Here is a 26,972-nt window from a genome sequence, read left to right on the forward strand (position 1 = left end):
TACAGTGGGCCTTCAGTATCTGCTGGGGTTTGGTTCCAGAACATCTAGTGGATATCAAAATCCATCTATGCTCAAGTCCCATTAAATTCACTAGCATAGAAAAATGGTGTCCCTTATATAAAATGGCAAAATCAAGCTTTGCTTTCTGGAATTTATATCTTTTGAATATTTTCAAGTCATAGATGATTGAATACATGGCTAAAGAATGTCTGAATATGGAGGGTCAACTGTAATTTACTTGTCCCTTGAGGTGTCAATTCAATTAAAGAAGCCCTGGAGGACTCAAAGGAATAAATCCTTTGGGCTGAAGCAGATATCCCTAGCAACAGCTTTTGGAATGGAACCACTCTACTACCTTGTACATCATTTGAACAACCTGACCAAAGGAATACAGCAGCTGATGGTATCAAGGGCAACTCAGGGGTCTAAGAGAATCAACAGGGCTGCATTTCATCATCCCAGTCTACCATCTCTCTCTAGTAAAGGTGACCCCAGAAGGTGATCAAGGCAGTAAAACCAGGCCTAAAACTCAACTGAAATGGATCTGGTAATTCAGTATGATGCAACAGTATCTGGATCTGATTAGCCACCACCTGCTTGAGCACCCAGTTAAACCAACTTCACATTGACTCTCTTAATGTGTTTTTTGTAGTGAGAAGGCTACCAAAGCTTCGAATGAGGCAGAGAGTTGGCAAGCATGCAAGAGCTTCCCCTGCCCCATTTTCATACACACCAGACCTTACTGGGCTACTTTTCAAAACCCTAGCGCAGGGGTTCCCAGCCTTGGGGTCGCCAGGTTGGGAATCCCCCCGCCTCCCCGCGGGTGCCGGCGCTGGGGCAGGCATCGGTGGGGGAAGGGAGTGGGGCTCCTTCCTTTCCCTTTCTCCCTGTGCATGCCTGTGCTGGCACGGGCACGTGCAAAAAGGAAGTGGCTGGGGGTCCCTCCTCCTCTCCCTTCCTTCCCGCGGGTGCAAGCACCTGCGAGGAGGAAAGGGCGGGGGGGTTGCCTCCTCCTCTCCCTTCCTTCCCGTGGGTGCAAGCACCCGCAAGGGGGAAGGGATGGGGGGGCTGCCTCCTCCTCTTCTCCCCGGGGCTGCCAGGCAGGGGCAGGACTTCCAACCGCAAAGCCCGCTGGGGCTTGTAGGCGGCCAAAAGTCCCGCCCCTTCCCGGCCTCCCAACCAGTCAGGGAGGCCACGGGCGGGACTTTTGTCCCTAATGGGGGGTCGCGGCCCAAAAAAAGGTTGGGAACCACTGCCCTAGGGGTTTCAGGAAAAGCACAATAAAGTGCAATTTTAGAGTCGGGGATTGGGAAAGATCCAGGGGGTGCTGGGGTAAGTACTAGATCCTTGGTAGGCTGTGGTCCCTGGCACTGAAAGGCTACTAACAGGGACACAAGCTTATTTCACTTTTTATATATTTGAAAGCATCTGTAAGAGGCTCATGGGGGAACCATACATCCTTCTACTGTAGAACCTAAGGTAAGAATAAAATACAAAAGTTGTAGTCTCTTTCAATTATTTATTAATTAGAGAATTGAGACATATACCATACAAAAGAATGCAAAACTTACCCTTAGTTTATCATGCTCATATTTTTATCAAAATTTGAAAAAAGACACACATATTTAAAAGATGGATAAACTGTAAACTTTTAAAATGTTGCCCCAATCCTGAGTCTATCAATTCAGGCAGCTTTATTGCTTTTAGTGGGAGTAGGAAGCCAAGGAGAACAATCATATTTCTTGGGTAGCTGAGACCATTTAAGGAGAACCATAGCTGGCTTGGGAAATGCTATGAATAACAAGCCTGCTACAGGAATTGTTTCCAAGCAACTGGATGTGTCTAGGAAAGAAACAAAGTTTCTGTAGAACAGTAATGGAACAGGTTCAAGGTCTGTTCCATTATCTACAGTGTCTTTTTTTTTTTTTTTTTTTTTTGGGGGGGGGGGGAATACACCTGCATGCCTGTATGGCATTTTCCAGTGTTTTCACTCAGCACTAAAAAAAACAAGACCTCACGAAATTATTAAGTGTGTTTTCCCCCCAGATATATCCCATGTGTGTGTAAACCAAGTGGATTGATAATGCAGCCTATGAAAATCCTACCAAGCTATTCTTCAGCATTTGCAATCTTCTTCAATTTGTTACACACAAGTGCATACTAGATTACAATTCCCACCACCCCACATAGTTGGAGGTGATGGCAATTTTAATCCAGCACATCTGAAGGGCGCCAAGCTGGGGGAAGGAGATCTGCTATATGTATGTGTGAAATCATCATGCAATGAAACCTCTGTGTGTTTTGGCCATGAGAAGGAGGAAAGGGAGCTGGCATTGTTTGTGCATTCAGTTTTATCCTAAGCCTCAGTGTGGCAATATCTTTTAACACACAAAGCCATGATCTGACAATGACCAATACAGAGTACTCTGGTGGGTGCTTCTATATCTTAAAAGACACTATTATATGCTCTTGAAGATATGTATTATCTTGTAACAGAACCAGAATGTAGCCTTGGGTATGGTTATTAGATACCTGGGCATCCTCTATCTGAAATGAACAAATATTACACCTTACACATTATACTTCTGTATCTCCCAGAGACCCACGATGCTCAGGAATGCTCCTGCATGTTTTTATACTAATGTGAGAATTTTTTCAACAAGACAAATGCTTTCTGCTTTCTAAACAGCGAATGGTTCTGTGGAATGAAATTTGGCATGTCTAAAGAGGCTCAGGGAAACTGCTTCATTTAAATATGTAAACTTGGTAACCAAAAGAAGATCTGTTATCTCTTACTGTGCATAGTATTCAGTAAAAACTGTAACAAAGCTATGGCTGTCAACCATTAAAGAGCAATTTCTAATCTTGCCAAGAGGGTCTTTCAGAGGCCTTCATACTCTTGCTTCTATGAAGGTTCTTCCCCTTCTGCTGAACATTTCCACCACCTTCTAGTTTTTGTCTGGAGGATGGGTTTACCGATTCTACAACAGAAGTATGTTTTTGCAAGACTCTGTGTTTGCTTGGAAAATGTTTGGATGTGGAACTCACTTCAGGTATTTTTCTGTTAAGTGCATTCAATCCGCTTGCTTCTGTTCCTTCCATCTTGCCCTCTTCACGCTTTGGAAAATGCTGACTGGTTCCTGCTTTCTTCACCTTCTGTTCCCTTAAATCTCGAAGAGTTTCTAAAGCCTGATCCAGTTCTGTCTGTAAGATTTCCATTTCACTGGCAACTTTTTCCCGTTGCTCGCCACAGACTTTGAGTGAACGTTCCAAGGACAGGAAAAATTCTTTTCCAAATTTTGACAGAGCCTCATCACCTAAAGAATAAATTAAAAGAAAGCAGGGGACTAAGCTGCACCATTTAGGGCATAAACCAACATGCTCTTGGGATATATGAAATAAATAATTAGTGCTTTAAAGAGGTGCTGGACTCATCTAGCTCTTTCTAATTTTTCTTGAACCTAGAAAGAGTGAAATTGATACCACAGTGCTAGAGAAGCTCACTTTCAGTTTTTTTGAAAATGGGCACATCATTGTTACCTTCTATTATCAAATACTGTAATACCAAGAATGTGTTCCACAACTGATCAAACAGGCGTATTGAAATGATTCAAGAGGTTTGAAGCAAATGTCAGTCTTTGATTTTCCCCTCGAAGAATACTGGATAACTATTACATTTCAATGATTACAACAAAAACAGGGAACTTTGGATCTGGCAATTAGGCTTACTCCTCTTATTCTTCCCAAGACCCATCCTATTTTTGCAAAAGGGAACTTCCTTTTCCAAGTCTACTTGCCATGCCAAGGAGGCCTGATAGGGAGGGAAAGGTTAATCTTGCTGTGTTCCTTTCCACTGTCCTCCACATGAAAAAAATACTGAGGGAGATTCATTTGTGTGAATGGATTTTTTTCTTTTAAGGGTTTTTTTTGGGGGGGTATGTGGGAGAGGGTGGATTTTCACAAGAATGGGAAGGAGACAGATAGTTAGGAGACAGAAAACAGGGAGAGAGAAGCAGCATTAAAGTAGAAGAAGAAGAGAAGAACCTGCTGCTTTCTCTAGATTAGGAGCGATTTTCTTAGAACCTTACATTATTTTTGTTGTAGTTACCATCTGCAAAGTGAACAATGTCAGATTTTGTTTAAAATAATGTTTTGGGTATCCTTTCCATAGTGATGTTGAAATTTTTATTCATGTTATTTACAGCATGTAGCCAATTAGGATGCTGAGAATGAAAAGAAATCTTAGATGGGTTTTTTATTTCCTTGGTTTTTATTCAGTTTTCATTAATATATTCTATATATTCTGTCCTTGAGAAAAGGGAGAAGGACATTTTCCAATTTGCAAAAATTAATACCTAACATCAAGAGCTAGCATGGATTTGAAATGTACATATGTAAAGAATCTTCCAGCATCTAATGATTGCCTCACTAAATTAAAAGTCAGATACTAGTCAGAACTGTATGATTAACCATTTGTAAGCCGCTCTAGGAAAAGAGCCAGGTATAAATATTCTGAATGAATGAATGAATGAATGTATATCAAGAAGCATATCAGTATTTTAATGTAATTATAATTATAATCAATGAATGTAATTAAATTCCTGCTTTCAGCATGCTTTGTATCAGGCTAAGTCATCAATTCAGCCATTATTGAGGAATACATTTTATTATATTTGCACAAATGTATAATATTCATGCCTTCCATATCTAGCAGTGTTCTACACTAGCAGCTATAAAAAAGCAATTCTACTTCTTATTGTGAAAACATCAGTTTTAGAAAAGTAAATAATAAGAGTTCAGAATAAGACAGTTTTGACTAGGGAGATCCAATCACAATGTTCACTGAACAATCTTGGTCCAGCTGAAACCTAACCTACTTCACAAAATCGGTGGATAAAATAATAAAATAAATATAACTTTTATTTATATCCCGCTCTTCTGTAGCTAGACAATCAGAGCGGATCACACTAAAACATCCACATCAATATAATGCATAAAATTACAACCTCCTCATTGAAAACTGTGGATGCATGGTTGCAATGGAATGCTGATTTTGGAAGGGGAAACCAAAGGAGTGGGAAGGATTAGAATTAAGTATCCTGGAAAAGGTAATTGATATTTGACTCAAATCCTGGAGAGGAGTATTCCACACAGCAACATTTTGTTGTAGGTTTCATATGGTATTGATACTTTCAAAGAGGATTTCCCCCTGCCCCACTGATTTGAATGCAGAGTTCTTAGACAACTCAGTTAAAAAAAAAAACCTAACAAAACATGATTTAATTGCCCTAGCTGAATAGTCACTCTAAATTTATTCAGCAGTGAATCCTTTCAAAGTGAATGAAATTTGCCTCAAAGCATTCTGGATAGTTTTAACAACCACCATTTCCATATAGTAATTCCATAGTATATGGTCAAATACCCAAGCAGATAATATCAAATGTTCACTATCTCATGATTTACAGATGCTGTCCCAGACATCCCTTGTTAAACAGTCCAGGTAGTAGGTGATAGAAAAGACCTCTTCCAGACACTCTAGAGAACTGCTCCTAGTTGGCATAAACAGTAGAGCAGATTAACAAATATTATGTTAGCTCTCTATGCAAACAGATTTCTAGGCAGGGCCACTGTAGAGCATGTGTTCTGAATGAAAATTGCCCCACATCCAACACTTAGCATCTATGAAACGCTCTAGGGTGGGATGGCTTACACACAGAGAGAAACAAAGACACACACATACGATCTCAAACCAAAAAACCTGAAGTAGCCAGAACACAACTTCTGGCTCTGAACAATGGATATGTTTATATTACTTTAAACTGTATGGAGAACCTCTGCAACTTATTTTGAAGAGGAACTATACCCCAAACTATTGCTCTATAAAATGAAATTCAAAAAATCTCCCCCTTTCCCCAGAAAAAAATATTAGTTTGGGGAGTCTGGAGAAGTGAAGGGCTACAAAAATACACTTGCAGACCTACCCACCCCTTTGGTGTACATTATTCTTAGCTAGATGATTGGTATAAAAGGCCTTTGTTGCCTTTAGCTCTTGACAGTACAAGATGCTCACCAGGAACTTGTACTGTCTGACTGCCTCTGTTGCTTTGCCTCATTCTTCCCCCTGGGATCCCATTACTAGCTGGAATGTGACACGTCCTTACCTTCACGATGCTGATTCACTGGTGGTGTTAGAGTTTCAACTGCATATTGGATCTGCTCAGCATTGTTTCTGAAAACAGTGAGAAAGTCTCTCAAAGCAGTCTCTGAAGCTTCTGTTTTAAGTTTTGTGTAAGACAAAAGGGCATCTTCACGAAGAAGTGAAAAGCAACAAATTATTGCCTGGAGACTTGTATCAAAAATATTAATCAGCAAGATAGGAAATATTCCTGAGTTGGAATTGTTATCAGATATTTAATGATATAAATATTTGTATTTAGAAACTGGATTTTGTTTATGCTGCTGTGTTCAGACACATACTTACCTTGTAGTGGGGAACAAAGAGCCATGGCAACATTGTCTTGAAATGTGTGATATGCTTGCTTTATCCCACTGAAGAGAGCTTCAGTGTACTTAACTTGGAGATTATATACACTTCTGTAGAAATTAAGTTCCCCTTGCAAAGCAAGAATCTGGAAGTGAGAAAAAACTAAGTGAATATAATAATGATTAGCATCAGCAGTGACCATCTATACATACTGACTTAGTTCAAATGTCACACTAAATTTTGGTTTGTAATCTTGTTCTATCTTAATTGACTATCATAGTCTACAAATGAGCAGCAAACTACAATCTGAAGCCATTTTCTGAAGTTGATTTGCAAATTAGAGTTTATGCAAACTGTGTCTCACATCCAAAACAATAAACCACGTCAACAGCCATTATGCTGCCTTCTGAGTCAGCTCTTAACAGAGAATAATAGCAGTCAAACTGCTCTCAAGCTGATTTTAGATGCACATCTGCAGAGGCTGGTCAAATTTTAGGAACAGTACAGTTGGAATAGGAAATCACTGTCAAGCCTATAAATTTTGACAAGTTACTAATTTGTACAGAATACAGCAGGTATACCTCTCCTGGTAAATACTGTACAACAGTTGCAAATCTCCTTTAGAAGTTGGGAAAAATTTGGGATTTTACAAAATATAAATGCAAAGTGAGGGAGGATGTAGAAAAGTTGTGGAAAGGCCTTAGAATGTCACAGGAATGCCTTAGCTACTGGTCAACATTCACAATTCCACATATCCCAAAATAACAAACATAAGATAGATACGCAAACTGTTTATTTCCTATTGCTGTTGCCAATGCAGCAGTGGCCTATTAAATATCTACCTGTTACAGAAATATTGTACAGTAAACACATGGGATAATGGGCAGTGACTGCCAAGATAAGAGATGAGGGGGTCATATAATAATCCATATTTATATACAGTGCACCCATGCTATAGGCGGGCACACCATTTGTGGCTTCTTGCTTATGCAGAAGCTGCGCGATGGGTGAATGAACGGCACGATTTGAGCTTACGCATTATTCAGCTTACATGGGGGGGGGGTCCAGAACGGATCCACCACGTAAGCCAAGGCATCACTGTAAAAGGCTCTGAGCTTCTTTTCTACAGTCTCTAAACTTCATATATCATCTAAGACAGGGCATGTAAAACATCAGCAAGCCACATCTGATCTACCAGGGAGGTGAAGAAGGAGATACAAGAGAAAGTTAGGAATAATTCAGGAAATGCCAGATATGGCTAATATGTAGTTGGGAGTACTCCTGGACTCGTCTTTGCAGTTGTCATCTCAAGTGGATGCGATGGCCAGGAATGCTTGCTATCAACTTCGGTTGATACACCAACTGTGCCCCTACCTGGACCAAAAGGACCTTGAAGCAGTAGCACATGCACTGGTGATCTCTCATATTGATTTCTGTAATGTGCTCTACATGGAGCTACCCTTGTGCCAAGTTCAGAAGCTTCAACTGATCCAAAATATGGCAGCCAGACTGGTCACTGGTTCTTCCAGGTTTGACCATACTATAACACCTGTGTTAAAATCTCTTCACCGGCTGCCGATCAGCTTCTGGGCGCAGTACAAGGTGTTGATTATTACCTTTAAAGTCCTATATGGCTTGGGCCTGAGTTACTTGCAGGAATGCCTCTCCCTATATAATCCGCCCCGCACACTCAGAACATCTGGGAAGTATTTATTAGCGCTACAAACAACTAGATTAGTAACAACTTCCCATAAAAACCTTCACAGTTGCTGCTCCAAAATTGTGGAATAGCCTACTGGAGGAGATCCATCTTATTACCTCCTTGGATGCCTTCAAGAGGGCAATTAAGATGGATCTCTTCAAGCGGGCATACCCGTCTGACCTTATATAAGAGATACTGCTCCACTCCTCTGACTATGAATGTCCTGTAATTCTATTACTGTTGTTATTAATGATAGAGTTGGTTTTTTAACTAAAATTATTATTGCTGTCATGTTTTATTGACTATTTTTGGATGTATTTTAGGCTGTAATCCCATCTCAATCCAACTATATTATTATTATTATTATTATTATTATTTGGTGATGAGTGCAGCTAAGAGCAGCCCAAAATTTCTGAATAAGAAAGTCTTTGCAGACCCCAGGAACCAGAGCAGCACACATGGTACTTTTTTCCCAATAGGTGTGCAAGTCAGAGTGATCATGACCCTCTTGGTACTTTTAGGATAGACATGTAAGGAAAAAAAAGGAGAAAGCATGAATTTTATTTCTAAATTAGGATTAAAACAAATAATTTTGTTTGTGGTTTGAACCATCTCTTTTGAGATTTTTTCAACAGCAAGTTATTTAGCAGGGACATTTATTAATTAGAATATACTATCAAATTAATAAATTATTTCACAGCCAGCCTGTTCAGAGCATATTTTGACAAACCGAGCTAATCACCCAGGTTCCCTGGGTGTATAGGAAACTATTTTTCAATTTTAAAAATCAGAGTGAAATGGTAGAACAGGTTATAAGCTTTCTATGCTTGATTTTGAACAGTGATTCCCTAAGTGGGGGGTGAGGTAGAAAGGGGGCAGTAGTGGGGTGGTATGGGGAAAAGGGAACAGCAGGGGAGCTTTCAGTCATAGTATTGGTTTGCAGGATAGACAAGGGCAACCAGCAGTCTTTAAGACCATGGTGGGGATGAGGATTACATTAAATGTATTTTCAGAGTCCCCAGAAAACCCCAGAAAACCACACAGTCTGGCTGATCATTTAGTGCAGTGGTGTCTCCCACTCTTTGCTTACCCATGTGAGTTCACTCCCTTACTGTCTTTCGCTAACAGTGGCAGTTGGGAAACTTGTGCGAGGCTTGGGCACAGGGTATCACTTCTGTGGCTCAAAGCAGTACCATTTTGGGACAGACTGGAGTCAGAGGACATGGAAGCTGGGGAGAAGTGGTGGCAAAAGGGAGCTTTCAAATTTGGGACCCTGCCTGAACTTTGTGAGCTTTGCTGGGACTTGGGTAGCAGGTTGGAGTTGCACTGCTGCTCCTGCTTTCTTCCATCAGACAGGCTGAGAGAAGAAGAACCACCATTTATTTTTATTTATTTATTTATTTATTGTGGCAGAGTGGGTACTATCTATGCTTGATTCTTTGAAAGAGTCTTTTGCCTTAGAGCAGCTCCTGTAGTTAAAATCTCTCCCTTTTTAGGAACAATCTGGCCACGTTCTAAGAATGGTAAGCCTCCATGTGATAGGGGCTGTACAGATTGGGGGAAAGGGGTGGCCAGAGGCAGCCCCTTTCTCCCCCAGACCGGGGAGCCATTGGCACCCTTGCACAATGATGACATCGGCGCTGCGCCGCGCGGACATCATCGTTGCATGCCCTGTATGGACGGGCATGCACAATCATGGTACCCGTGTGCTAGGCTGGCACTAAGCGCTGGTCTGTACTGGGCCATAATCTCCTAAACCTCTCCTCACCCTACAAATGCCAGGATTCCATAGGACAGAGTCATGGCAGTTAAAGTTATAATTTTGTAGGGTGGATACCACACCACAATGTGGAATTAAGGTGTTTCTTAGAGTGAAGCCGATTAGACAATTATAGAGAGAATGTTCTGGTTCTGAACTTAAAAGTGTACAGAAGTGTACTGTTTCCATATGGACTTGATCTGAAGTCCTTAAAAAAAGCTTAAATTAGTTTAAAAAATAAACAATAACCATAAGGGTGTTTTTTTTTAAGTACAGTATTTTGCAGTACACTTGACAATAGGTATTTCAATCATCTTTGACTCTACTCTATTCTGTTCTGTTTTATTCATATTCCACCAGTGCAGGGCCATAAGTAACTCACAACATAGATTAAAACAGAATTTTGCTAAAGTTGGTCTATATATAATAGACCAACAATATATAATAATCAGAATTATTAAAATGTATTGTCAACTGATGCAGTCAAGACATTTGAAGGGAAAAGATAGATTCTTTTTTTAAGAAATTGTCTGCATCTGGGTCATTCATATTCTTTGACTTGGGAAACAGCTCTTGAATCCTCCTTTAACACTACAGACTGGAAATAGTTTCAGTGCACCTTCTCTCAACTACATTACAAAAGGATCTATGCAGGGAAAATTAGTAATGAGAAGAGCTGTGAAAAATTAATCAGAAGTCAGTTTGTACTGGAGCATAAAGAATCAGAATCTGGTAGATCTCTTTAAAAATCCAATACAAGTTGATGTGTATGAGCAAGCACTATGAAACTTTCAGATTTTCAAGAAAAAGAGAGATGCCATGAAAAATTGAAAGAGGATAAACAAGAACGGAGCACAGAAATGGACAAGATTTAGAATCATCCCAATAATATTTTTCCAAGTATTTTGAAAAAGAAAGATTTTGTCCTCCTGACTGTCAAGCTAAGATGTCAAGGAATGGCATTTTTTGGGAGAATTGGGGTGGTCTAATTTTCAAATCTACTTAAAAACGATATGGAGTGTACCTGAGTCAAAAGATCAGAGACCTTCAGAAGAGTCTTTGGGTATATCAACATTGTAGAACTAATGCAGTTTGACATCACTTTAAGTGATGTAGTGCCATCCAATTGACTTCTGGGATTTGTTGTTTTACAAGATCTTCAGCTTTTGCTGCCAAAGAGTGCTGGTGCCTCATAAAACTACAAATCCCAGGATTTTGTAGGATGGAGTATGGCATTTAAAGTGATGTCAAACTACATTATTTCTACAGTGTAGATGCATCCTTGAAAATGGCCTGGATGTAATAAAAAGATGTGATGATGAAGTAAAGGGCAGATCTTTCTATGAAAAAGAATTGCCTTCTGAAGACAACAACACATAGAATGAAACAATTTGAAAAAGTTTTGGAACATTTGGACAAGTTGAAAGGAAAAAGGTTAGGTTTAGGAAATGTGTTAAAGGTCAGAAATATTAGAAGTATTTGTGGTGGAGAATATACCAATTTTATTATAAGTAGAAATTTGGTTAATTAAATTAATGAATATGTAGAATTGGATATTGCATGTTATCAATTAAGGAATGGGTTTGCCTAATAGTAATAATTCATAATATGGAGAAGGAGATTTATATTATAGTAAACATGCTTTTAAATTAAAGTGTTTTGAAATCTGGATTATTTTTTTTAGAAATGGCAGTGATATGTCCGTATATGATGATAGCTGCAAGAATTAATGTTCAATGGAAGAATTTTGTGATATTTAGGCAGTGTGGCTATTTTTCAATATGTGGGTTCGAATAATAATTAGATTTCATTTTACACAGAAGGAGATTTATATTAGTAAGAGACCTCAAACAGATGGCCCCAAAGGGCTGCCATGGGATCACATTGGGGGTGGGTCATGCAAATCACACATGCCCCAAACATAGCCAGAACTTTGTTTATGCACAAAATTATTAAAAATATTAGGTACAAAATTATCTTCAGACTATGTTTATATGGTCTATATGAAACATGAATGAATTTCATGGAGCCCATCTCCAAGATATTTTGTTTGTATATGCAAATATTCCAAAATCTGAAAAAATCCAAACTCCAAAACACTTCTAGTCCCAAGCATTTTGGATAAGGGAGACTCAACCTGTATAGCCTAATGATTAAGGAAAAGAAGACAGTGCTACTTTTTCTCTCTTCTTCATCTTTTAAGATTTACTTCATTACTTTTTGTTTGTTTGTTTTTATGTATCTGTATGTTTTATATATTCAAAACTCTTTGTGTTTCAAGAAAAATATATTTTAAAAAGGAAAGTTACTTTTTAGACTATGTCACCCAGAATATCCCAGACAGCATGGCTAATATAGTCTTTAAAAGTATCTTTTCCAAACAGTGGTCAAAAAACCACAGAAATCATCACATTTAGAAGGAAGTGTGAATAATTGTCTAGTCACTACGCATCATTAAAATCAACATTTTTGTGAAACTTTTAAAATGCCAATCCTTACAGATTGCTTCACAGATTTGCAAAAAAGGCTTATGCAGCAAAAAACATTTCTATTCTAAGAAATAATCTTTGTAAAGGTTCTCCTGTTCCAGGCTACAGTTTGTACAGCTGAACAGAAAGACAGCCAAGAGCTACAACAAAAATAAATTTATACTTTTTAAAAGTACAACTTATTTCAGGACATTTTTCATACATTACTCTTCAGTCATAGTTGTTTTGATGATGTCCTTCATGCTGCACACTACACAAGATTAACAAAGCCCCAGACCCTGAATTGAGAGCAAGTACAACCCTAACATGAATGTGCAGGTTATGTGTGTATATGGTTTAATTTTCATACAGTTTGCTACCTATACACTATTGCAATAACTTCAAATAACAGAAGATAAATAAGGAAAAATGAAGGCACATTCTTTGCAGAAACTCATTAAATGTTCACTTCTTTGCCCCCTGAAGGAATCCAATAGCCCACGGAAAAATAAATATTATGAAATAGGCCTTAGACAATTTTGATTTCAAGATATTTGGCCATCTGTAGCAAGACGTACTGAGTGAGCTGCCAGATTATTTGAGTGACCTAACGTACTTTCCCAAGCACAAGATCAAATTGTTCCAAGATGAGCCAAGAAGTGGATGAGACAATATACAGCAGATTGGTTGTTCTACTAGAAAACCCAAAAGAATTAGTTGGATTCAAAAATACTGTTCCACAAGACAGCTTCTGCTTAAAAGTCTGTTCTGCACACTCCAAATTCTTAAAGTCAAAGATGTTTGTAGTTTGTGCAACCCTTTGCACAAAAATGAGAGCTGTAAAGAACAAATGTATGAATGCTGGTGTATGCCGTGCATGTAATGATCCAGTTTCACCTTCTCAATAAAGGCCAAGACAGAGGCAGGAGGAAGAGAAGAGAGCCACCTGCTTCTTGGGTGGATAGGGGCTCCTCAGAACCAAGGCACTGAGAGTATGGCTTAGAATGGGTGGGCATCAAGTGACCTCCAGATGTTGTTGGCAGTTCACAACAATGTTAAAAAACAAAGGGGTGGAACAGATGGACAGGAAAAAGCATCTGGAACCTGCATTTTCCAGAAGTGGGTTGAAACCCCACTATTCGCACCGGCTGCTCCCAAGGCAGCCCAAATCTGCACAGCTCAACCACATGCCACAGTGTCAAGCCATGCCACTGAGTAATTTTTTTGTCATCTCCCCACCATTCATGTGCACCACTGTAAAAACACACTGCAAGTGACTGCCTACTGCCTAGATGCCATCCTACTGCATGGCCACCCCTTTGAGTGGCCAGACAGTTGCATCTGCCATCTTCCACCAGTAAAGGGCACTGGAGTATCAGTGTGCCCAATAAAACACTGGCAAAACCGAATAATGGACCCCTCCCCCATGTGCCCCCTTCACCCCTTCTTCAACTCATGCTCTTGTATTTATATCCATTGGAGGTGTCACATTCAATTTTTTTTGCTTTGCCAACCTGACTGCTTGGGTACAACGGCCCCATCCTTTTGAAATGTGCACCTGCACCAGTACATTTATATGCAGCTGTAGGCTTAGGGTTACAATGGATCGCTCCTTCAGAAATGGTCTCACATCAGGGCGTTTATATGCAGAGTTGAAGGTGTGCATTTTCTGGGCTAACTCAGAATATCCTGTTTTCTTTTTGAACTGGTTTATAGAGCCCTGGAGAGCGGCTTCAATCCAGTTTCTGCCCTCTTTGGAAGAGTGCATCACCTAAACGCCACACCATCAAAGCAGGTGGAAACTACTTTATTTGACCAGTCTGTCATCTCAAACATTAAGCAGCAAATAATCATATTAGAAAAGTAATTCAAAGTAGCTAAAAAGGTAGTTAAAACAGAACAATAATAACAAAAATACAGCACACCTTTCTGAATTGAGCAGTTAACAATCAAAGGGCTGCGTAAATAGGCTTTTGCTTGCCAACAGAAAGAGAGCAGAGAGGTGACCAACCTAACTTCATACAGAAAGGATGGAAGCCTGGGGGCAGCCACAGAGAAAGCTTTCTCCCTTGTACAGTGCACCCATGCCGTACATGGGTGCACCATACACAGCTTCAAGCATATGCTGAAGCTACGTGGCAATGAAGCAAATGGTGCACACACCCATGCCACATGCGCCAAGCCACTCCACGAGCACGCACCCCATTGTTTGCAAGTGGCTTCTGTTCACTTTGGGGGCATGGATAGAAGGCAGTGTTTGGCCAGCCCAGCAACAACCAACAGGGAGAGAGCTGGAGCCAGCCAATCAAACTGAAGGCTGGAGAAGATTATTAGGTCAATTAGTGATGGTTAGAGTCAGATAGGAACAGTTAGGGTTAGAGTCCTGAAGAGAGAGAGAGAGAGAGAGAATTGCTGTGGTGTAATATCCAGTGGGATACTGTGAGCCTTGGTGGCTGGTACAGAACTAAGTTTAGGAAAGTAACCTAATATAAGGACTGCATGGGTCCTGGGTGAAAGTAACTATTGTTCTCCAGAGAGAGTGTTGTGAAATAAACTGTAATTTTAAGTGGAATCAAGAAAGTAAGACCCTGAAGTAACAAGTGCATAAAACATCTCAACAAGTGAAACATTGTTCAAACCATCTTTCAAATAAAGTTTACAAATAGGGAATTGGTTTCACATATAAGTTGGTGTACACAAGAAAAATAAAGTGACTGTCACACATAGGTGAAAGTGTCACAAATTAATAAGGAAAAGATTTTAAAAAGTACAAGTGCTTGTAACAAATTGGCGGCAGTGGTGGGATAACAAAACCCATTGGGCTTTCATCTGAGGAAAATAGGTAACTGAATATCACCATCACACTCAGACTGGCTTATATTAGGAGATATAGGCCTGAAATGATCAGGCCAAAAAAAAAAAAAAAAAAAAAAAGCAGTTTCTGGACATTTTAGGGGTGTAGTGTTCAGATGACTCATGCCCCCAAAGCGTCTGGAAGCCACTCCAACGCCATGATCCTTTGGACCAGATCCTAAAGGAGCCAATTAAATTTGGCTCCTGGTGGCAGCAGACGTGGGACTATGGCAATGGCTTACTTTGGAAGTGGACCATATGGTCACTGCAGTTCCAGCCCATTCTCTGGTCACTGTTGGCAGGCTGTCAGATTTGCCCCACAGTCTTTTAGATGGGACTCATGAGGTTTTACAGGTCATTATCAGCACTTTGAATCATGTCTGAAAACAAATCGCTAACCAGTAAAACTGTTTCAACAAGGGACTTATATGTTCCCTATAACCAGCCCCAGTCAGCTGTCTGGCCACAGCATTTTGGACCTAATGTAGTTTCCCAACAGTTTCCAAAGGCAGGACATAGAGTAAAATGCTAGTATTTATTTTGTTTTCCCACTTATGACTTTAAATCCAACTCACTATCACCTGTATTAATTCCCCCTAGCTGCTGGATGTTGAGGCAATCTAGAGGTTAGATTGCTTCATTTTAGTATATGGGTTCTTTAATACAAAGTTCTATCTTTGTTACTGATGAAACATGTTTCTTGCTATCCATCTGCCCCAATAGAAAAAAGTGATATGAATTATTAAAGACAAGTATAGAAATAAAATGTTTACTGGTAACAAAGCAGTGACTAGAAATTTTGCATAATGTTTCTGACATTAAAATGTACAGGACTGCTGCTTTTTCAGCACCATTTTCTTTTATTTACATATGAGCCTGTCTGCGTTTTGAGATCTTCAGGGAAAGGCTTTCTCTTGATCCCATCATTCTCATAGGCACATTTGGTGAGAATACAACAGAGGGCCTTTTTGATGACTGTTCCCAGGCTGTGGAACTCCCTCCCATGGGAAGCTAGTTAGGCTGGCCCATTTTATAGTCTTCTTTTCCTGGCAGATAGAGAGCATTTTATTTAGACAGGCTTTGAGCCACTAACTGGCTGCTGTGGAAGGATGTTGTTTCTTTTCCCCCTTTCTTATTTTTTTAAAAAAGTTTACAAACTATTTCAGTACAGTGCTTGGTTTTAATATAACTTATCTGTTTTAATTGTTCTTTACTGTTATTACTGATTTTAAGCTGTATTTTGTTTTATCCTGTCTCTGGCACTTACTTGGTTCAGCATGACGACACATAAGATGTTCAGCCACATGCACACAGCCACACCATGGAATAACTATCACCTTACTCATTGCCACTGTTCTCTGTGAAGATCACTGCTGCAGCCTGAAAAAGGGAAAATGGGGCGCCTAGCCTCACGCATGTGACCAGGCGCCTTCTTCCAACATCACAGGCCCTGACTGTGGCCTGCACAGAAAACGGCAGTGGCAGCAGCAACTAAGGGGCTCCCAGCTGTTGCAGAAGTTTCTGGAAAATTCCACTACAAACAGCCATTCTTAAATAAATCGGGCTAAGGGCCTATCAGGCCAGAGTTGGGCCGGATACATCAAAATGGTGTTGGGTCTACCTATGGCCAGCCCAGGGCTGCTGGCCTGTATCGTCTAAACAGGACAACACCATGATGGGGGGGGGGACAGACCTTTTGGCCAAGGTGTACAGCCCCTGTGTGAAAGAATTTGTAGCAGAAACTTTCATAGACTTGGTCTACTTCCTCAGATGCATGGGGTAAACAGGTGCTCCTGACTAACAATGGCAAACTAGGTCAAAACATATCTTATTCTTAAAAATAAAGAAAGAATATTAAGCTCCAATAAACTCCCCCATTACGTCACCTGTTGCATTGCCATTTGTCGGGAATAATTTTGAGCCTTTACCAGGGCTTCTACTGCCCTTTTGGCACGTTGCTGAGGTGAACCCTTGGGGAAGGCTGGAAGGATGGCAAGCACATTTTCAACCGTGAACTCTTGGCTCAAGGAACTTTCCAAGATTTCCTGGAAAACATTTGAAAAAAGCAAACTTTATACAACAATATTTTGAAAAGGCATACATTTCTTCTTCTGAGCAAAAGTACAAACAGATAACCCTCCTAATATAAAGTTAACTTCTAGGCAGTGTTAACGCATCTGCACAACACGTTGTGGAGTTGTGCTTATATGCACTGTTGAAGCTAGTCAACTTCTGTGACCCTATGGTACAAATGAGATAACTGCCACTATTTCCAAGTTCTTATTGATGTAACCAGTTGTGATTCCATCTTCCCCTACCTAACACATAAAAAGTACATTAAGATTAGTAGAAAAATCAATGAAATTAATGACAGCCATTGCTACAATTGCAATTCAGTCAACAGCCATCAACTTCCACTATGGCTAGTTATTATGGAATGGTGTAGTAAACAATATACAAAGATATAATATATGTGATTTCTATAAGATGTATTTTGAAATTTTACCAGCCATTAGAAGCACATCATATAAGGGAGTAATCACAGGATAATGTAACATTAAGTACTAATTATATTAAAAACCGTTCTTTTGTCTGTTTTCATGCCACACATTTTTGTACTGAATATTTTCTCTGTGGAAACGTATACAGGCTTGAAATATACTAAAAATGACATAAGCACCTCTTGGATTCCTAATGAGTGAATTGCCTCTCTACTTCATTTGGAGTTTATGGCTAAACTAAAGGCTACAAAACCTTATTAACATATAAAATTAATAACAGATGCCCTACAGCAATCTCTGGAGAAAATATTTTCAGCAAAGGATTGGGAAGAATTAATCAAAACTCAGGGAACAGGTCAATTTAATATAAATCATGGCAAATGATTCTATTAATCTTAATATAAACTTAAATGCTTTTGATCTGTGTGATAAAAACAGAAAGCCCTATTTCTAAAACCTCATGAAAAAGGTCCATCCAATCCAATGAGACTTACTGGGAAAGTTGGCTGATTTCCTGCTAGAATTCAAACAGGGTTTTTTTTTTTTTTTTTTTTTTTTGGGGGGGGGGGGTTCACTGAAGGTCACCAGCTTGAGTGTGATAATTACTATGCTAAAAGCCAAATCTAGTTAAAACTGTAGTAAGTGATACAGTTTCTTCTTGCTTGTAAATAATATGTGTGTGTGAACCAGTACTTCTGTTTTCCATATCTTCTAATTTTCTGTACAAGTAGTCATGTTGGAATTTCAGTGTGATGCTATACATTGTGAGCTTGGGAACAATGGCTGCTTAACATGAGCAGCTGCGGGAGAGAAAATGAGTCTGCACCTATACTGAAAGTTCAAATCAGTAAAATGAGTAAAGACACAAACAAAAGGATGGGTAAAACCAACTATAAGCTAGTGATGTCCCTCCCACATACAAACACACACACTGCTAGGAACATCAAAGAATGGAAACCTACATCAGAAGCAGTAAGTCTGTGAATGGGTCAGTTTTATAGAGGGAAGAATCTTCAGAGAAAGTAATTGCAGTAGTTTTGCAATAGAAGATGTTGAAAAGATCCAAGCACGATGTAAGATTGAGATTACAAGATTTTAACTTCCTAACTAACAAGCAACACTGCAGTGTACTTTAACATCAACATTTAATTGAGAGATTGGTCTCAACACATCTAGTGTGATGGTGTAATAGTTGCCTGGTTCAGGAATAATGGGGAAACATAAAGTTCAGAAAAAGAAGTTGGAAAACAGTCTGATTTAAAATGTCTTTGATACTGATGCTGTTTTTTCAATGGTTGCATAAGAAAACATAAAGTGATATAATAGCAATTCACAAGTGGAAATATGAGCAAAAGGTGTACAAGCTCTCAAAACAAGTAGAAAAAGACTGTTGGTGTAATGGTGTGAAGGACAAGAAGGAACAAGCCATCTTCCACATGTGTAAGGTACCTCTCAATCCAATCACTTTATCATTCTAGATATATAAACTCAAAAGAGGATGGTATTCATAATTTACAACCAAACTTATGTAAGACTGAGCAAAAGCTGTCAAAGTCTTTGTAGAATCTTGGTACAGTCAATGTTATGTTAAACAACAGAATGAAAAATAAATATTATGAAAACTATTAAGCATATAGAATAAATATAGGGGGTGGCTAAGCCTGAAATCACCCAAGGTCTTAAAATAATAGACAACTTGGAATTTAATAGAGAGTAAAAACAATTTAAAACCCAGAAGGAACATGAGCTGTATAGATATAAGAAGCATAATAGCCTACAATGATATAAAGATCAAAATGAACAGCTTAAATGCATTATTATTTATTTTATTTCTATCCCACCTTTCTCTCAGTACTATGACCCAAAATTATTTTAAAAGCATTTAAAAACACGTAGGATAAGAAGTAAAGTACTGTACTCCCTTTGAAAGCCTCTTCTGGATCATTTATCAAAAGAGTGGCAGAATAAAAAAGGAGTTTGTGTGCCAACAAAAGGGCAACAAACAAGAGCCCAACCTAGCTTTATTGGGAAGGAAATTCCACAGTTGATACTGAGGATTTTCAGATTGGGCTTACATATACTCATCCTAAAAAAAAAAAAAGAGCTTCATTTATATACTGCTTCATACTGATCTAACAGTGTATAAGCAGTTTACAACTATAAGCTAATTGTCCCCAACAATCTGGGTATTCATTTTAGCGACCTTCTCAGAAGGATGCAAGCCTGAGTCAAGCTTGAGCCATTTTTCTGGTATTGAACTCGCAACCTTATGGTTTTGAGTGAGTGACTGCAGTACAGGCATTTAACTACTGCGCCACCATACTTGTATGTCAAAATATGTTTTGAAAAATAGATAGTTGTTGAACAAAAACTGTCAAATGTTTTAAAATGCAATTGCAAGCTGACATTAAAGACAATATGACTTATGCCTCAGGATGTTGGAGACCAAGGGGTTGTTCCCAAGGCTATGAAACCTCTGCCTATTCAGGCAATTTTTTTGGTCCTATTGCCTACATACAGCCTCCTGTATGTCTCCCAAACCTGGTGGAGAGGGGTTGGAGGGGAGGGGAATCATGTAGGCCTACAGATGTTGACCTGCAATCTCTAGCATTCATTACCATTGGCTATCTAGGATAAGACTGCTAGGGCTTGTAGTCCAACAACATCTGGAAGGCCAGGTGATTCCCATCCCTGGTTAAGATGTAACTGCTGCTATAGTAGGAGGGAAGAATCAACAAAAATTAGGCAAATGCCACTTATTTTAATCGTTTCCCTCTTATGTTTGTTGACTGTACAAAACTGTGGGCAATTCTTCTACAGCCTCCATTCCATACCCTGGGTCTTTCCTGATGTGGGATGTTTTGTTAGCTGTTTGTGATGTAAAGCACACTGCAGTGAGGAAAGATTGGGTAGCAAAGCCCAATTGCATGAGTGGTTGTCTACCCAAAAGGAACTGTGTACAATCCAGTATACAACTATGAGAATACTACTGTATTTCCTTGAATATGATCAAAGAGAGGACATGTAAGCACAAGCGATTGTTGATTCTATGGGACTATGTTTCCAAAAAAAAAAAGGGGGGGGGGGCTATTTATATTAATGAATACAAATGCATATCTATTAGTAATGTAACAAAAAACAGTAATGGAACAGGCTTGCTAAAAGTTGGATGCCCTTTATTACATTTTAAGTAACAATTAGCTATATTTTGGTGCAGATTATTGTTTCAATATGCCATGAACATAATAATTCATTGCAGTTTGGTAGTCAGGAAATAAATAATTACGTTTATCAGATGTTGACCTAGAAATTTGGAAAGGAATCCTAACAGGGAAATGTGTATATAGACCCTACTACTATGGCTGGGGTAGTTGGGGATTCCCTGCACACCAATGTGAAACAAGGGATGGCTGACTCATAACACATGGTTTCACCCCCTCCAGGGAAGAGCATATATGTAAAGATAAGATTTCCCTGGTTGAAGATCAATTGAGAGGTTGGAACTGTTCTTCCTTTGTCAAAGTAAGATTTGCTTTTCCAACCCCAGAAGCAATATTTCATCCTCATCATCATGATCATCTAAAAATAATTTCTTTTATATTTCATCCCCCACATCATCCTGACAGGCAACAATTATCCACTTGAACATCCAAGAACTCATTTCTCATTTCCTGAAATTCTATTATAATTTATATCCCTACGCACTGGATTTCTGGATGCTGTTAAGTGACAGTTTTCCTCTTCACACATAAAAGCATCCAGTACACACCAAAGGGCAATGGGTATCATTTTTCAGCATACTGGTGGTTTTCAGAAGAAAGGTGACTTAACAAGTGAAATTGTGAGGTTTCAAACAGAGTAGCATATTAGCAACCAATAGTTCTGCTAAAACAGAATAGAAGGAAAGCAGTGGGGGAAGTTGCAAGGGCAGCAGGCAATCTCACAACTTTGGGTCTATATGCTCTTTGTCTGATCCCTGCCTATTCAGAACAGAATGGCTTACCCAAACTGATTTCATGTCTACTTTTATAAAAATGTTTCTAGCTGGTAGTGTGGCTCCTCATAGGTGTGTTATACAGACGTGCAATGCTAAAATAAAACAAGATACTACATTTGGCCCAAACACCTTTCTGAAGGTTGAAGTCCATGGTAGAAGTAATAAATAACCACCAAAAGGATAACTGTGGAATTCTGGGTATGATAAGAATAACCATTTCATTTCAGCAACAAAATATAAAAAAACGAGAAGGTTCTGATCTAGTGCAAGTTTAAAATATAGTCAGCTGCCAGGGAATTCAGATCCTTCATAAATTTTAAAAGTAGTGATGTGGTAGGCTCATTGTGCTGATGTGCCATCTTTACTCTTTAAGAATGAACTTTATAATATTTATTTTATAATACTCTGGTGAAAATGTCAGTATTACTGTTATTTTAAGAGATAGGGTATTGAGGTTGATGGATCAGACTGCAACTTGCAATCAAGTAGGTCTACCACTGGATGTGAATCTGAATGCAAGCTTTCCATGTCCAAGTCCAACACATTGCCTGTAGATTTACATGCAGTCACAATACAATGACGCGCCAAGTTGGATTTCATTTGTATGCCATATCAAAAACATTAACATCATCAGTAAAAAAATGAAAGGGTCTATAAGCCATTATAATGGCAGGTTACTGCCATCTACAGACCAAAATAGTTATCTCCCATATAAAAAAACAACCACATCTACCATTTTAAGAGGCAAAAACCTATATGTCCTCTTATTTCTACACCCATCCTATTTTTTTACTTTATTTGAAATCTGCTTCCACTATAAATCCAAATTTGATGTTACTAATGTTATTTTTATAATTCGTCTTCACTTCCTCATTAATGCTACATCATTGCACAGCTAAATATTGGTCCATATAACTGGCCAGTGAGTATTCTATTACACATTAATAAAGCAGAAACAATGGGATTTATTTTCCAAACTACCTTACCAATGGGCATGTGGGGTTTGCATTTCCTTTGAATTTTGAATCTGGTAGACTAATACGTTGTTGCAGCTATATGTATGAGTCTTACTGGTTGTTCCATTTTAGTTCCATTTAAGTTTTGTTCTGCATTTAGACTATGTATCTTTTTTCACAGAAAAACAAATTATATATATAAAATTATATATATAAAATATATATAAAATTATATATAAAATTGTTTTAAGTCACTGAAAACAAGACATTTATTTGGTTAAAAACCTATAATTAGCTAATCACCTCCTGTATGGAAAACATAAAATAAAAGACCAGCCATTAGCCTGCAATTTCTTCTGTTCTAATATTATTTGTTGTCTGTTTGAGAACATTTTAAAATTCCTCAAACTGCAACTCAAAATAAGGAAGTCAAAGTAGTTTGAACATTTGTCTGCAAAAAATAATAATAAAAGCAACAGTGAATATGGGCATTACAATAATGCTTTTATATGCAATTCAGTCAAACACAGAAGCTTCTTTAGTCAGTACAGTAAGCATACAACTGTTAATTCTTAGGCAAGTGCACAATGAGTTAAATGGATTTAAGGTTTGAAATCCGAAGTGTCGACCAATCAATTAAGCTTCATATATGAATAACTTAACACTTCCATCAAATATAAATATAAATAATATAAATAATATTTTATTTGTAGAATTCAGAGTTTGTCTGAATAAAATATTCAGATCTAGGTAAACCTTAACTTTATGTATTCAGTATTTGGATTTCTAGAAGTCAGATGCTTGTTCCCTTTAACAGTAGATTATTTTTGCCTGTTCATACTTTTTAAAGCAAACTTTGGCCTGTTACAGACTGCCAAAATAAAGCTGCTTCGGGTCTCGTTGGAGGTATGCTGTTTAAATTATGCTTGCATCCTAAGAATCCGGAAGCTGCACCAAAGCTGCACTGCAGTGCTTAGGAATGGAGTGTGGCTTTGGCGCGACCTCCGGACTCTTAGGACCCATGCATCATTTAAATAGCATACCTCCAAAGAGACCCGAAGCAGCTTTATTTTGGCAGTCTGTAACAGGCCTTTGTTTTTTTGGAAAAAAGAGCTGATACATATTTTAATAATTTAGAGAATATGTGTATTTGTCAAGAATAAAACCAACATTCTTTCCTGGACAGGCAGTAAAAAGAAAGGAAGTCTATGGGCACCATAAGCACATAATTTCCAGAAGTGAGGGAGACTGATAAAGTATTTTAAAGAAAAGCTATCATACTAACATGCTCATGCTGATTTTGATAGATACACATGATACATTATTTTTCCTGAATGTGAAAGTACAATTCTTTCAGGCATTATCTAAGACAAAATTGCCTCAGGTGGTGTGTCCAGAGGTACTTGACTATAAACTAAATTTTTGATCATAATGTGGAGGCTGCAGTGCCAGAAAAAGCATTAACAGAAAAATTGCTAGAATTATTCTCTGAATGGCTCAAGTAACATCCCAGTGTGACTGTTGTTGTTGGGGTTGTTGGGGTTTTTTTGGAGGGGTGATGCTATTCTCTAAGCCTACCCTGTTAAAAGGGAGCTCTGCATTTATTGAATCTCAGAGTGTATCTTGCTCAAACTCCTTGAGATCCCATTTCATTTACCCCAGATGTCTTCTCAGGCAGGTGTAAGAAATGAAACTGAACTGTGTATATTCATATGGATCTAGGAGGGAACCAGACCTATTGTTCCTCAACCCTAATCCAAGCAGACTGGAAATTCAGGTTTTAATTTTAATTTTGTTAGGTCTAATTTCTAAGTTTAATTTTGTTTTATTACAGAATTCACACAGATGGGCATTTCATGACACTGTCAACTTGCAAACAATATCCCTGGGTGAAGTCGAAGGCTGAGTTTCAGACACCTTCCACATACATTGTGTGTGTTTTACAAACAAAAAATGGCTAGGACAAAAATTGTCCTAACAAATTCACAGCATTTGTGTTGATTACATCCTTTGCAAACAAAGAGGGTTGAGAGCAGCTTGAAACAAATGTTCCACCTTATGTGAGCATGTATCTCAGACACAGGTTGACTGGATGTTGGGAAACACCCTTCTTTTTGCATGCACAAACGTTCTGTCTGTTTAGATTAAGGTTAACCATAATTGCAAATCCATTCATGCCCAAATGTGGGCTAAGGGGACATGAAAATGGGACAAGAAACTGATCAGTGGCTAGGCCAGGGGTTGGCAACCCCCGGCCCACGGGCCGCATGCAGCCCGCCGAGGCCAGGGGACCGGCCCGAGCCCAGTACTGCCGCCAATTGCCAAAGGCCCCGTGCCGGCGGCAATTGGCGGCAGCACCAGGGCCTTCGCACGGGGCCTTTGGGGGGCCGCCGGCCTCCTCCCTCTCGTGCGAGCAGCCGCTCGCGCAAGAGGCTGAAGGCCCCGCTCGCTCGTGCGAGAGGCCAAAGGTCTCTCGCGCAAGCAGGCACGGCCTTTGGGGGGCTGCCAGCTTCCTTCCTCCTGGACCTCTGCCTCCAGCAGATGAAGGAAGGAAGGAGGGAAGGGAGGAAAGGAAGGATGGAAGGAGAGAGAGTGGAAGGGAAAGAAAGAAAGAAAGAAAGGGAAGTGGAGAAAGATAGGGAAAGAAGAAGAGATGGAAGGAAGGAAGGAAGGAGAGTGGAAAGGAGGGAAGGAAAGAAAGGTGTGGAGGGAGAGATGGGGAGAAGGGAGAATGAGAAAGGGAGGAAGGAAAAGGAAGAGAGGGGAGGAAGGAAGGAAGGAAAGAAAGAAAGAAAGCAAAAAAGAAAAAGGGGTGTGGAGGGAGAGACAGGGAAGAAAGGCAAGGGGAGAGTGAGAAAGGGAGGGAGGAAAAGAAAGAGAGAAGGAAGGAAGGTGTGGAGGGAGAGATGGGGGGGAAGAAGGAGAAGGGAGAATGAGAAAGGAAGGGTGGGAGGAAAAGGAAGAGAGAGACGGATGGAAGGAAAGAAAGGAAGGAAGGAAGGAAGAGAGGTGGAGGGAGGGAGAGATGGGGAAAGGGGAAGAGAGAGAATGAGAAAGGGAGGGGGAGGAAGGAAAAGGAAGAGAGAGATAGGTGGAAAGAAGGAAAGAGATGAAAGGAAGGAGAGAGAGTGGAAGGGATGGAAAGAAAGAAAGAAAGAAAGAAAGAAAGAAAGAAAGAAAGAGCGGTGTGGAGGTAGAGATGAAGAGAAGAGAGCCAGGAAGAAAGGAGAAAGGAAGGAGGAAATGAAGGAGAGAGGGATTGAAAGAGGTGTGGAGGGAGAGATGGGGGAGGGAGGGAGGAGAAAGAGAAGGGGAGATGGGAAGGAAGAAGGGATAGACTTCTGCCTCCAGCAGGAAGGGAAGGAAGGAAGGAAAGAGGTGTGGAGAGAGAGATGGGGAGAAGGGAAGGGAGCTAGGAAGACAGGAGGGAGGGAAGGAAGAAGGAAGGGGGATGAGAAATGGAGAGGGAAATAAAGGAAGAGGTGGAAGGGAGGGAAGGAAGAAAGGGGAAATAAAGGAAAGGGAGGAAGAAAGAGATGAATGGAAGGAAAGAAAGAAAGAGTAAAAGGGAGAGTGAGAGAGGGGGAATAAAGGAAATGGAAGAAGAAAGGCATGGAAGGGTAGTAAGAAGATGAAAGGGAAATAGAAAGGGAGGAATAAGGAAAAGGGAGGAAGAGAGAGATGGATGGAAGGAAGGAAAAAGAGTGGGAGGGAGGGAAGGAAGTGGGAGAATGAGAAAAGGAGATGGAATAAGGAAAAGGGAGGAAGAAAAGAGAATGAATGTGAGATGGGGGGGCCGGCAGGGCCAGTAAAGAGGGGGAGGCCTCCAGCACTGGCGCCCCCGTCGGCTTTTTTGCCAGCCTCTGACAGGGCCTGGGGCCCCGTCAGGGGCTGGCAAAGAGGGCGAGGCCTCTAGCGCTGGCGCCCCGTTGGCTTTTTTGCCGGCCTCTGATGGGGCCTGGGGCCCCGTCAGGGGCCCAGAAAGAGAGCGAGGCCTCCAGCGCTGGCCCCGCCCCTGGAGAGTGGAAGCTCCACCCCCGGTGTGCGGCACCACCCCGGAGGGTGGAAGCTCCACCCCCAGCATGTGGCCCCGCCCCCAGAGAGTGGAAGCTCTCCGCCCCCCCTGGCTTCGGCCCCCCAGTTGTCTGAGGGACAGAAACCCGGCCCCCGGCTCAAAAAGGTTGCCTACCCCTGGACTAGGCATTTCTACACTGTCTTGTTTGCGTACTAGTGCATTTGCACAATGGATAAG

The 26,972-nt window shown here is 40.0% G+C and overlaps 1 protein-coding gene across 1 annotated transcript in view; it reads right to left on the reverse strand.

Moving 5' to 3' along the window:
* Positions 1 to 1,539: 1,539 nt before the first annotated feature.
* LOC149323822 (uncharacterized) overlaps positions 1,540 to 26,972 on the reverse strand; it is an 87,500-nt gene continuing 62,067 nt past the window's right edge. The window contains exons 9-12 of the mRNA XM_089492807.1: positions 17,153 to 17,311; positions 6,482 to 6,629; positions 6,162 to 6,305; positions 1,540 to 3,317 (exon numbers count right to left, since the gene is read on the reverse strand). Of these exons, the coding sequence (XP_089348933.1) occupies positions 2,860 to 3,317; positions 6,162 to 6,305; positions 6,482 to 6,629; positions 17,153 to 17,311 (909 nt within the window). The 3' untranslated portion in view covers positions 1,540 to 2,859. The remainder of the gene's footprint in view (positions 3,318 to 6,161; positions 6,306 to 6,481; positions 6,630 to 17,152; positions 17,312 to 26,972) is intronic.

The sequence above is a fragment of the Sceloporus occidentalis genome, unplaced genomic scaffold, assembly GCF_023333645.1.
Source record: "Sceloporus occidentalis isolate IW3139 unplaced genomic scaffold, rSceOcc1.0.p SCAF_1, whole genome shotgun sequence".
Taxonomy (NCBI): domain Eukaryota; kingdom Metazoa; phylum Chordata; class Lepidosauria; order Squamata; family Phrynosomatidae; genus Sceloporus; species Sceloporus occidentalis.